This window comes from Rhinatrema bivittatum, chromosome 4 (genome assembly GCF_901001135.1).
Source record: "Rhinatrema bivittatum chromosome 4, aRhiBiv1.1, whole genome shotgun sequence".
NCBI classification, from domain to species: Eukaryota; Metazoa; Chordata; class Amphibia; order Gymnophiona; family Rhinatrematidae; genus Rhinatrema; species Rhinatrema bivittatum.
The window spans coordinates 1,093,085-1,105,445 of record NC_042618.1 but is presented as its reverse complement, the minus strand read 5'-3'; the positions used below and the strand labels follow the sequence as shown (position 1 = coordinate 1,105,445).

Below are 12,361 nucleotides of genomic sequence, written 5' to 3'. Positions count from 1 at the left end.
TGGTTCAAAGGGAGGAACCCCCAGCACCTGAAGAACCAAATTCAGATTCCATGCTGGACAGATCTTCAGAACCGGTGGACACAGATGTTTTGCCTCCTTTAGGAATTGAACCACATCCAGATGAGATGCCAACAGTCTTCCCTGAACTCTACCACAAAGGTAACCCAAGGCTGCTATCTGGACCTGAAGAGAATTATAGACCAAACCCTTAGCCAAACCACTTTGCAAAAAAGCCAGGATCTGCGGAATGTCCACCTGCAAAGGCTGCACCCTGTTCTGAAAACACCATGATTCGAACACCCTCCACACTCGGATATAAGCCATGGACGTGGAAGGTCTGCTTGCCTGAAGCAAAGTCACAATCACAGGCTCTGAATAATCCTTCAAATGAAGTCGTCGCCCCTCAAAGCCAAGCTGCTACACAGAAGCGATCCTCCCAGTCTGAAAATACAGGCCCTTATCGCAGCAATCCTGACAGATGAGTCAAGCGAATGAGCCATCCACCGCCAGACATAGAAGGTTCGCAAACCATGACCAGCGTGGCCACTCGGGTGCCACCAGAATCACCCTGCCCAGATGAAGCTCGATGCATCTCAGCATTCAACCTATGAGAGGCCATGGAGGAAACACGTACAGCAACTGATATGTTGGCCACAGCTGAACTAGGGCGTCGATGCCCTCTGATCCAACCTCTCTTCTGCAGCTGAAAAACCAATTCGTTTTTGAATTTCCCAGAGTCGCCATGAGATCATAAGAACATGCCATTCCAGGTCAGACCAGGGTCCATCAAGTCCAGCATCCTGTTTCCAACACTGGCCAATCCAGACTATAAGTACCTGGCAAGTACCCAAAAACTAAGTCTATCCCATGCTACTGATGCTAGTAATAGCAGTGGCTATTTTCTAAGTCACTGCTGGTCTGCTTCACCTTGCCTGCAGTGAGGCGAAGGCTTCCACTAACAACTCCCACTGCCCCGGGTTCAGACGCTATCTGCTGAAGAAGTCCGCCTGCACATTTTCCATCCCAGCAACATGATACGCAGCTATTCTCACCAGAAATTTCTCCATCCACAAGAACAGTAGTTGTACCTTCAGCGCCACTAGATGACTTTTCATACTGCCCTGATGATTGATGTACACTACTGTCGTTGCATTGTCCGAGAACACTTGCACCAACTTATACCGAATGAGCAGAAGAAACACAAGTAAGGCTTTTCTCACTGCTCTGGTTTCCAACTGACTGATAGACCAGGTCATCTCCTCCAGTGACCATTGACCCTGGGCTGACTTCCCTTGACAAATCGCCCCCCAGCCAGAGAGGCTGGCATCCGTGGTCACTAGAACCCAGTTGGGCACTTCCAGATCAATCCCTTTCTCCAGATTGCGCCAAGACAGCCACCAGGAGAGACTGGACCTGGCATCCTCTGGCAACGGTAAAGGAAGCTGAAATTCTTCTCACAGCTGATTCCAATGGGATAACAGAGCCCCCTGCAGAGGACGCATGTGAGCAAAGGCCCATGGAACTAATTCCAGCGTAGATGCTATGGAACCCAGCACATGCAGGTAATCCCAGACCCTGTGCAATTTCAGGCACAGCAATCGAAGGACCTGACTCTGCAACTTGATGACTCTCTCTGTAGTCAGAAACACCTTCCTCATCTGGGTATCGAAGCGTGCCTCCAGATACTCCAAATACTGGGCCAGCTTCAAATGACTCTTTGCTAGCTTTGTCACCTAGTCCAACGAATCCAGGAGCCAGCTGCAGGACCTGCTGGACTGAGCGACAACACTCCACTTCTGACTTAGAGGTGTACCAGGATACCTTCCTTCCTGAGTGCTGCCGCCACTACCACCATTGTGAACGTGCGAGGTGCTGTCGCCAACCCAAAGGGAAGAGCTTGAAAATGGAAATGTTCTCCCAGAACCATGAACCTCAGGAATCTTTGGTGCTAGGCCCAAATGGGGATATGAAGATAGGTTTCTGACAAGTCCGACAACGCCAGAAACTTCCCTTTGCGCACTGCCGCTATCGCCATGTGCATCATCTCCATTCAGAACCGCGGCACCCAGAGAGCAGCATTGACCTTCTGCAGATTGAGAATGGGCCGAAAAGTCCTCTCCTTTTTTGGCACAATGAAGTGTCCTGCCCCCTCTCTTGAAGGGGCACTGGCACAATGGCGTGCAGGATACTGATGTACTGTATCCCGCACTGCCTCTCGCTTGCACCAGCAGATGCAGCGGGAGACTACAAAGGCGTTCCTCAGCGGACGAGATCATTCTAAGGCATATCCATCTTTTATGACCTCCAGGACCCACAGGTCTGACATGATTCTGGTCGACTCTTCGTAAAAAAGGGACAGCCTCTCTCCGATAGCCTCCGAAGAGGAGCGGACCAATACGCCTTCATTGTCCAATCTTGTTTCCGGTACCCCCTTGAGAACCATTGTCCCTTGGGAATCTGATGACTCCGAAAGGGCTGCTGCCTGCTAGAACTCAGCTTCTGCGATGCTGGACCAGGGCTCCTGCCTGCACGAAACCTCTGCGCCTCCCAAAAATGAGCTCGCAGCGGAAGGGGCTTCTTAGGGGCCTTTCTGTCCTCAGGTAACTTATTACCCTTTGATGCTCCCAACTGCTTCATGAGCTGCTCCAGATTTTCCTCAAAGATTAGCTTCCCCTTGAAGGGGAGATTCAACAACTGGGCTTTAGATCACATGTCTGCTGACCAATTTTGCACCCACAGGAGCCTCTGCTTTGCCCTGCAGCGAACATACTCCTGGTGGAAGTCCAGACCATGCAATAAAGAGCATCAGCCACATAAACCACTCCCACTTTCAAGCAGGCCGCCTGTGCAGACTCAGCTGCTGTCCTAAGCAGGCTCTCTGTATCAAACTTCCGCACACTGCCGCCCGAAGACTCAAAGCTGAAACCTCAGTATCTTGAGCAGAATCTCCACTTTCCGATCCTGGACATCCTTTAGAGCTGCTAATCTTGCTACCGGGATAGTCGTCTTTTTGGTAACTGCAGCACAGCTGCATCCACCTTGGGTATTCTCCACTATTCCAAGGTCTGCTCTGGCAAGGGATATAACTTTGCCATAGCCCTTGCTACCCTGAGGCCCACCTTGGGAGATTCCCACTCCTGATCCACCACCTTCTTCTGCAATGGAAAAACCTTAGGGGGACCCCATAATCCCTCTAGGATTGGGTTCATTCCCTCATTATCTGAGTTCTCTGGTGACTTTAATCCCCAGCTCCTCCAATACCTAGGGAATCAGCAGCCCCAGTTCCTCCCTTCAGAACAGATGGACCACCTGTGGGTCATCACCTTCCAGAATCGGTACCACATCCGGATCCTGATCAGATCCCCCAAGGCACCAACAGGGTCTTTGTGCAGATCCCCTGGATCCCCCTGCATCTGATCAGCCTCATCTGTTCCTTCCAACAAAACTTCTTGCACTGCAGCCCGTCCGAGTCCCAACAAGTGCAGGATCCCTCCTGTTGCCAGAGGCCTCCGATTCCTGGCTTCCTTGGCTGCCCGGGACTTCCTGGGTAATGGTCTCTTGAACCCTAAACCCTTCCTGGCTAAAAAAGCCTTATGGAGGAGAAGAAAAAAATCTGCAGAAACTTCCTCCGGATCAGAGGAGGAAGAGTCCTGACCAGCGACTCCCTGAGCCTCTCCCCTTCCCCTGCCACCAGCAGGGTCCTTTTCAGTGGGAAACAGCATGGAAGGGGAGTCCCGAGGCTCCAAAATAGCAGCCTGATTCCCTGCATGTGCTGAAAAAATGGCTGCTGGTTCCTCTGACCCCCCCCCCCCCTCCCGGATCTCCAGAGCTGGTCTAGCTGACATTGTACCCTTGCCACACCCCCCCCCCCCACGAGGCACACTCGTGCTAAAATGCGGCCGAATTGCGTCGAGCCCGCCTAAAACTGCAGCCGCAACAAACTTTGCCATGCTGCGTGGGATTCGGCATGCTGGAGCGATCGGGCCTGCACATGCGGTCAGGCTTAAAAATAGCCCCTGCCGCCACAAGCGCTCCCACTTGTCTGGACTGATCTGGGGTATGAACACGAAGTGGTATAATGAAACTGAAAGGTGACAAGGAGCAAGGTGTTGAGAGAGATGAAGAAATGGAAGAAATATTAAACAAATACTTCAGTTTGGTATTCACTAAAAAAGACCTTGGAGAAGGCCCATTGCTGATTAACAAGATCGTTAATGGGGATGGAGTAGATGAAACTCCATCTACAGAAGATAATTTATGGGAGGAGTTAGGCAAACTGAAAGCAGTCAAGGCCATGGGCTGGATGAGATACACCCCAGGATACTGACGGGCCGATACAGTAAGGTGTGGTAGAAAGAGATGCGGTAGTGCCCGGCGCACCCGCGTTTGCCGCACGCACAGTTCGGATCACCTACCGCTCGATACCTTATTTAAATGGTATGCAAATGCAAGCCGCGTCCAACACCGTCCTCCGACGTCCAGCCGGTCGCGGCATGTGCACATGCGCCTTCGCTGCCTTGAGCGTCCATATTGGACGTACAGGCGTGCACATATTCACTTTAGCCGGCGGGGCTGCTGAAGCCGCTCTCTCTCGCTGCCCTTCTACTGCTGCTGCTGGGGGTTTGCGTGGCCGCGGCCAGGGCAGGTGAGCGGAGGCTGGGGGAAAGTTTGGGACTGTGAAATTTCATCTCTCTCTGCTTGGGCTTGGATTGGGTTGGGTTGGTTTGGTTTGGGACTGGGCGGCTAAGTGCGAGAAGCATTTTTTTTTTCTGTGGATTGGGTTGGTTTGGGACTGGGCGGCCCAGTTCACCACACTAACGCAAGGGTCAGGGTAGGCGGTAAATTAGTAGGTTAAAGACGCGGCAAGATAGCAGGTTAAAAAGGCGATAGTCGGGGCGCACTTTACTGTATGGAAGGGAATAGCTAATCGGATCGTTTACATATCATAGACATGCTGCGGGTGGAAAGGGATACGCGTCGAGTTAAAGAAGTGGTAAGGATCGGTAAAAACAGATAGTGAATCGCGGGTTAGACTTACGCGGCGAAATTGTGAGTACACAGCGGGTTAGAAACAGGGTAACTGTGGCCGCGCTTTACTGTATCGGCCTGTGAGAAAGCTCAGAGATGTGTTGGTGGGTCCGCTGCACAACCTGCTCAATAGATCCATGGAAACGAGAATGGTGGCACGGGATTGGAGAAGAGTGGTAGTGGTCCTGCTTCACAAGAGTGGTAGCAGAGAGGAGGCCGGAAACTAAAGACTGGTTAGCCTTCCCTTGGTGGTGAGAAATTTAATGGAGACTCTGCTGAAGGAAAGGATAGTGAACTATTTACAGAGTGTAATAGTAAATGGAACCTGCCCTGAAGAGAGAACAGAGTTAAGTGGAGGGCCACAGGGACTGATGTTGACTGTTCTGTTCAATATCTTTGTGAGTGATGTTGTGGAAGTGTTAGAAGGTAAAATTTACCTATTTGAGGATGATACTAAGATCTGCAATAGAATGGACATTCTTGAAGGAGTAAAGAGAAAGAAAAGTGATTTACAAAATCTGGAAGAGTGGTTGAAGATTTGGCATCTGGGATTCAATGCCAAGAAGTGCAGAGTCATGCACTTGGGGTGCGGCAATCCAAAAGAGTTGTATGTGATGGGGGATGTAAGACTGATGTGCATGGACCAGGAGAGAGATCTTGGGTTGATAGTGTCTAGAGTTCTGAAGATGGGCTGCATAGAGAGAGGAATAACCAGTAAGAAAAAGGAGGTGGTGATGCCCTTGTACAGGTCCTTGGTGAGGCCTCATTTGGATACTGTGTTCAGTTCTGGAGTCCGTATCTGAAGGGGGATAAAGACAGGATGGAGGCGGTCCAGAGAAGAGTGACCAACATGGTGTGGGGTCTGTATGAGAAGATTTATGAGGAGAGGCTGAAAGATATGAATATGTATACCCTGGAAGAGAGGAGGTGCAAGGGAGATATATAGTAACATAGTAATTACGGCAGAAAATGACCAAAATGGTCCATCTAGTCTGCCCAGCAAGATTCCCAAGGTAGTAACTGCCACTCCTTGCAGGTTACCCCCAGGTTTCTCTTAAGGGTAGTAACTGCCGCTCCATGCAGGTTACCCCCATGTTCCTCTTAAGGGTTGTAACTGCCGCTCCGTGCAGGTTACCCCCATGTTTCTGTTAAGGGTAGTAACTGCCACTCTGGGCAGGTTACCCCCATGTTTCTGTTAAGGGTAGTAACTGCCGCTCCATGTTTCTCTAAGAACATAAGAAATTGCCATGCTGGGTCAGACCAAGGGTCCATCAAGCCCAGCATCCTGTTTCCAACAGAGGTCAAACCAGGCCACAAGAACCTAGCAATTACCCAAACACTAAGAAGATCCCATGCTACTGATGCAATTAATAGCAGTGGCTATTCCCTAAGTCAACTTGATTAATAGCAGTTAATGGACTACTCCTCCAAGAACTTTTCCAAACCTTTTTTGAACCCAGCTACACTAACTGCACTAACCACATCCTCTGGCAACAAATTCCAGAGCTTTATTGTGCATTGAGTGAAAAAGAATTTTCTCCGATTAGTCTTAAATACGCTAATTGCTAACTTCATGGAATGTCCCCTATCCTTCTATTATTCGAAATTGTAAATAACCGAGTCAAATCTACTCGTTCAAGACCTCTCATGATCTTAAAGACCTCTATCATATCCCCCCTCAGCCGTCTCTTCTCCAAGCTGAACAGCCCTAATCTCTTCAGCCTATCCTCATAGGGAAACTGTTCCATCCCCTTTATCATTTTGGTTGCCCTTCTCTGTACCTTCTCCATCGCAACTATATCTTTTTTTAGATGCGGCGACCAGAATTGTACACAGTATTCAAGGTGCGGTCTCACCATGGAGCGATACAGAGGCATTATGACACTTTCCGTTTTATTCACCCTTCCCTTTCTAATAATTCCCAGCATTCTGTTTGCTTTTTTGACTGCCGCAGCACACTGAGCCGACGATTTCAATGTGTTATCCACTATGACACCTAGATCTCTTTCTTGGGTGGTAGCACCTAATATGGAACCTAACATTGTGTAACTATAGCATGGGTTATTTTTCCCTATATGAAACACCTTGCACTTGTCCACATTAAAGTTCATCTGCATTTGGATGCCCAATCTTCCAGTATCGCAAGGTCCTCCTGTAATGTATCACAATCTGCTTGTGATTTAACTACTCTGAATAATTTTGGTCCCGCTTGAATGGTTAGCCATGCTATTTTCAGATAAGTATTGGCTTTATCATCCTCTAACTGTTTGTCATGTAAAATAACAACATTATGGATCTTTTTAGGTAACTGACTCTTGCTAAAGCATTTTTGATGTGCCCCTGAGGAAGCTGATTAAGTGAAACACCGGCCTGTGTAGGGCGATATTAATGCATGACTGCTAAGAGTCTGAGTCATTTTGATATTATGGATGGAGGACTATTTTAAAAAATAAGAAGAAAAAATCATAAAAACTAATTTTGAAGCATTAAAGGATGATGAAGGTGGATGATTGAAAAGACCAGTTAGTGTCTATGTTAAAGACATATAACGTCAGGCTTGCTGACACCTTCTTAGGCTATAATTTAAAAATATTTTGGTTTCCACATTTCTGCTATTTGATAATTTAAATCTCCCATTATTACTGCACTGCCAAATTGGTTAGCTTCCCTGATTTCTCTTAGCATTTCATCATCTGTCTGACCATTATGTTACATTGCTGTATCAGTACATGATCTGAACCTATGTATAAAGTTATGTCACATTGTTTACTTGTTGTTTTATACAGTCTGTTGCTCTTGTTTGCCAGCTTCCAGCTACTTCTCTCTTTTCTCTGTAGTCCCATCCCCGGTACCTGCTTGATGTATTTGCCACCTTCAGTTCTGATGTAAACCGGTACGATGTAACGTCTAATACCGGTATAAAAAAAGCTTTAAATAAATAAATGTGCACTCTATGACAAGTTTTTGCATCGTCTGCAGTCAGGCACACCTTTCCGTCAAGTCCCTGCACAATGCCAGTACTAAAGATACTGAAAAGAAGCCGTCCCAGTACAGAGCCACTGGTCATTTTGCCTTCGCCAGGCTGGATTCCATTTACCCCCAGTTTCTGCATCCCGACAGTCCACCAGGTCCTCACCCAGCTTTACAACGTTTTGGCCTATTCCCCTACCGTCCAGCTCAAGAAACAAAGCAAAGCTCTTAACATACTGTGTGGGGACGTTGACGATGGTTGTCCGTCCAAAATGAGCCGGACTGTCTCCTGAAAGCAAAGAAGAACACAGTGTGAGAGGGGAAGGTGAGGCCACGGAGGTCGGAGCCCCCCAGGACTACAGCTCAGCAAGGCAGAGCTTTCCGCTGGGTACCCCTCGCAAGAGACAGCGATGTCTCGAGTAACCCCGTGTTCATTTCTCATATATATTATACTTAGGTGACGTTGTAAATACTTGCAGAGCACGGAGATTTATTTCAGGAGCGCTTCAGAAACGAGAGGACACTGAAAACCTGAGACCATCAGCCCTTACACTATACAGAAAGCCCTTCCCCATAGAGACAGTCTCTGCCAGTGCCTAGCACTCCCTCAGAGAGCCCCTGCTGCTTGCCCCACCCTCTCCCCTCATAGCCAACTACAACTCCCAGCATGCAGCTCACCGACACTTGCTTTGGTTTGTGTTCTGCCTTGGCTGTTGCCTCTGCTTTCGTCATGTTTGTCGTCTTACCTTCCCCTCCTGCTTCTTCTTTTCATTCTCTCTTCTCTCTTCCTGACCTCATCCAACTCTCCCTCACCTGCTCTCGTTTCTCATTATCTTTCTCTTCCAACTCTCTCTGCCTTCCTTAGCAAAGTTTCACCTCTCTATTTCCCACTCTTTCACTTCCCTGTCTCTTCCTCCACTGACCGCCCCCATCTCTCGTTTGCTGACTCTCAGGCCTCTTCCTCCGCTGTCCATCAACCTTTCTCCCTATTAATCTTTCACCTCCATCTATTAATCTTCCTCCACATCCCTTCTCGTGATCTCTCTTCCCACCTCTCAGCCCTCCATCTCGCTAACCTCGGTCTCTCTCCAAAGCAATCGCCAGGAGCGAGAGTGAATCGTGGGACTCAGGAGGAGCAGCTGGCACTGCACTTCCTCTCCCTGTGGCTGCCCCAAGGAGGCTGAATTCCTACACAGGAAACCTGCACCATGTGGAGACGGCTGCGGGCCCAAGAACAGGCTTTCACTGTCCCCCACAGTGCCTGCCATCTCTGCTAATAATCCTCCAGCCGGCTGCCTCTCCTGCCCCTCTCAAGCTAGCGGTGTCAGCTTTTGGGCCCTGCCTTGTACAGCAGTGCACCTGAGAGCTTTCGATTTCCAGTCGCCCGGACATTGACAGCTGCCTTTCACACACACACATACACACTCTCACACACATACACACTCTCACACATACACACTCTCACACACACCCTCACACACACACCCTCACACACTCACACTCTCACACACACACACACACTGACACACACACACACACACACGCTCAGTCCCAGTCCTCTTTCTTTTCCTGCCTGCAAGCATGACGCCACCACCTCTGTCCCTCCCAGCTGTTCCAGCTGCAGCTGCCTCAATCTTCCTGCCTGCACGAACTGATGCAGTACTGACTCCTCCTGGCCAGTCGCTGGACAAAATGGTGCCCCAGGCGAGAGCTGCTTTCGATGTCCCCCTTCCTTCTCGGGCTCTTCAGCTTGCAGACCTGTAGAGTGACTCGAAAGTGCAGTGGGGCACCTCCCTCACCTCTTGACTTGGCCAAAGGGCAGTCACCTTTCTTGTGCACCCATTGTGACTGCGCTGGCCTCCTTCGGGCCTTCATGGACCTACATGATTCTGCCTCCTCCTTCAGGCCAGAATGGGCTAATGCAACGCCTCCCCCTTCTTGGGGGTCAGCGCAGGCTGAAGGGACTCCTCGCTCTCCTTGGGCCCGAGGCAACGCTGCTACCTTCTGCAGGACGGGCATGGGCCGATCCCTGGAACCTTCCGGTTTTTGTCCGAAGAGCCACAACTCATGCAGAATCCCGGAGAGGGCCCAGGAATAGGGGTCAGTGGTGCTTCACATCTCCCTGGCAGGCGATGGTGAGCCCAGGATGCCCTGCTTGGGGTTAATGCTTTGCCTGGCAGGCTGAGGGGCTCTCTTTTGCAGTTTGGCATCAGCCTGGTTGTGCATTCCCTGGCTGGCTTCTAAGTACCCCTATAGGTAGATGTACAGAAGCACCCAGATAAAACATAGGATGTGGCGGATAAGGAAATCCCTGCCCCCGGGCTGCTCCACAACAGAAGAAAACGAAAAATATTCCACCATATGCAATAGGCTTATGTTAGATTTATCTAAATGTAAGAACAGTATCCATCGTACAGCGCCCTTTGTCGCAAGCAGCTTGTCAGAAAGCTTTTTTTAATCACTGGGGCTTTTTATTCATAGGACACGTTCAGTTATTTAAATATTCCCCCGAATGGGAGCTATATGGGCAGACTGCAGGCAGCAGCAGTGCAAGCTTCTCACACACACACACACAATCACAATCACACACACACACACAGACACAATCACACACACACACACACAGACACAATCACACACACTCTCACACACATGCACGCACACACACACGCACACGCACGCACACACACACACACTCTCACACACACACACACACACAATCACACACTGTCCCACTACTGAACAGATGCAGCACAGGCAGCAGCAGTGCAAACCTCCCTCACAGTGCTGGGAGGGGGCCCAGCCTGTTTCCTTGCACAACACCCTGTAGGTGTGCTCTCTGATGTGTCGTTCCTTCACACATATTATGAGAACCACATACCTAGGAGGTTTCCAGAAAAGTTCACAGGCAGGATCACTGACACAGAGAGCACACAGATGATCGTGAGGAGCACTAGGATGTGCCGCTGGAATGACAGGTAGATGGTGGCATCAATTCCACACTTGTTCTGAATTTCCTCATCCCTTGTAAATAAAAATAGATAAGCACAGGGTTAACTCAATTACTGGTGCAACCTGCAATAATCCCATAGGGATGGTAAGTGCACACACCAATGCAGCTTGCAGTAAATGCACAGTGACAAAGAGTTCACATCAGTACAGTCTGCAGTAAACATGTGGTGAGAGTGATTATAAATATTGGTACAGCCTGCAGTAAACACCTGATGACAGTGATTGTGCACATCAGTGCAGCTTGCAGTACACACACAGTGCCAGTGAGTACACACACCAAAGCAACTTGCAGTAAAAACACATAGTGACAGTGATTGCACACACCAGTGCGGCCTGCAGTAAACACCTGGCGACAGTGATTGCACACACTAATGCAGCTTGCAGTAAACGTGGTGACAGTGATTGCACACACCAGTGCAGCCTGCAATAAACACCTGAAGACAGTGATTGTACACATCTGTGCAGCTTGCAGTAAATATACAATGACAGTGATTGCACATACCAGTACAGACTGTAGAGTTGGAACAGTTACAATTTCTAAATGCTATTTTCAAATACACTGTCAGATACTCATCTGCTGAGTATTGAAAGAAGCTCTCCCCATTAAAGAGTTGGTTTAGGTTTTGCTAAGAAACAAACACCCAATCTAGCATGAGAAATGTGAATTGAACCCAGAGTAATACATAAATGATCAGCCTCAAGAACTTCAGGTATTTTTATTCTTACTTCATTTGGTATATGGAGGTTATCCATGAACAGAATCCCTGCAGAGAAAGTTACAAAAGAGTGTGAAATAAAGCATACAGAGCAAAGAGAAGCAAACAGAAAATATAAGTAACAGCTAACACATAAAATCTATCAGCTCAGTCATTCCAAAACATCACCCCCTGCAGCACATTATCCATCTAACCCAACCACTCCAATATACCATCCATCAAATCCCTGTAGAATACCAACTATGAAACCCATTCCTTGCAGCATATCATCCATCTAACCCAACCCCTCCGGTATACCATCAATCAAATCCCTCTAGAATACCAACTATGAAACCCATTCCTTGCAGCATATCATTCATCAAACCCAACCCCTCCGGTATACCATCAATCAAATCCCTCTAGAATACCAACTATGAAACCCATTCCTTGCAGCATATCATTCATCAAACCCAACCCCTCCGGTATACCATCAATCAAATCCCTCTAGAATACCAACTATGAAACCCATTCCTTGCAGCATATCATTCATCAAACCCAACCCTTCCGGTATACCATCAATCAAATCCCTCTAGAATACCAACTATGAAACCCAATCCTTGCAGCATATCATTCATCAAACCCAATCCCTCCGGTAT

The 12,361-nt window shown here is 48.6% G+C and overlaps 1 protein-coding gene across 1 annotated transcript in view; it reads right to left on the bottom strand.

The window, feature by feature from the left end:
• Positions 1 to 12,361, bottom strand: part of TMEM63C (transmembrane protein 63C) — a 210,289-nt gene that overhangs the window by 121,644 nt on the left and 76,284 nt on the right. Inside the window, 3 exon segments of the mRNA XM_029597634.1 lie at positions 8,236 to 8,287; positions 10,880 to 11,022; positions 11,737 to 11,774. Of these exon segments, the coding sequence (XP_029453494.1) occupies positions 8,236 to 8,287; positions 10,880 to 11,022; positions 11,737 to 11,774 (233 nt within the window).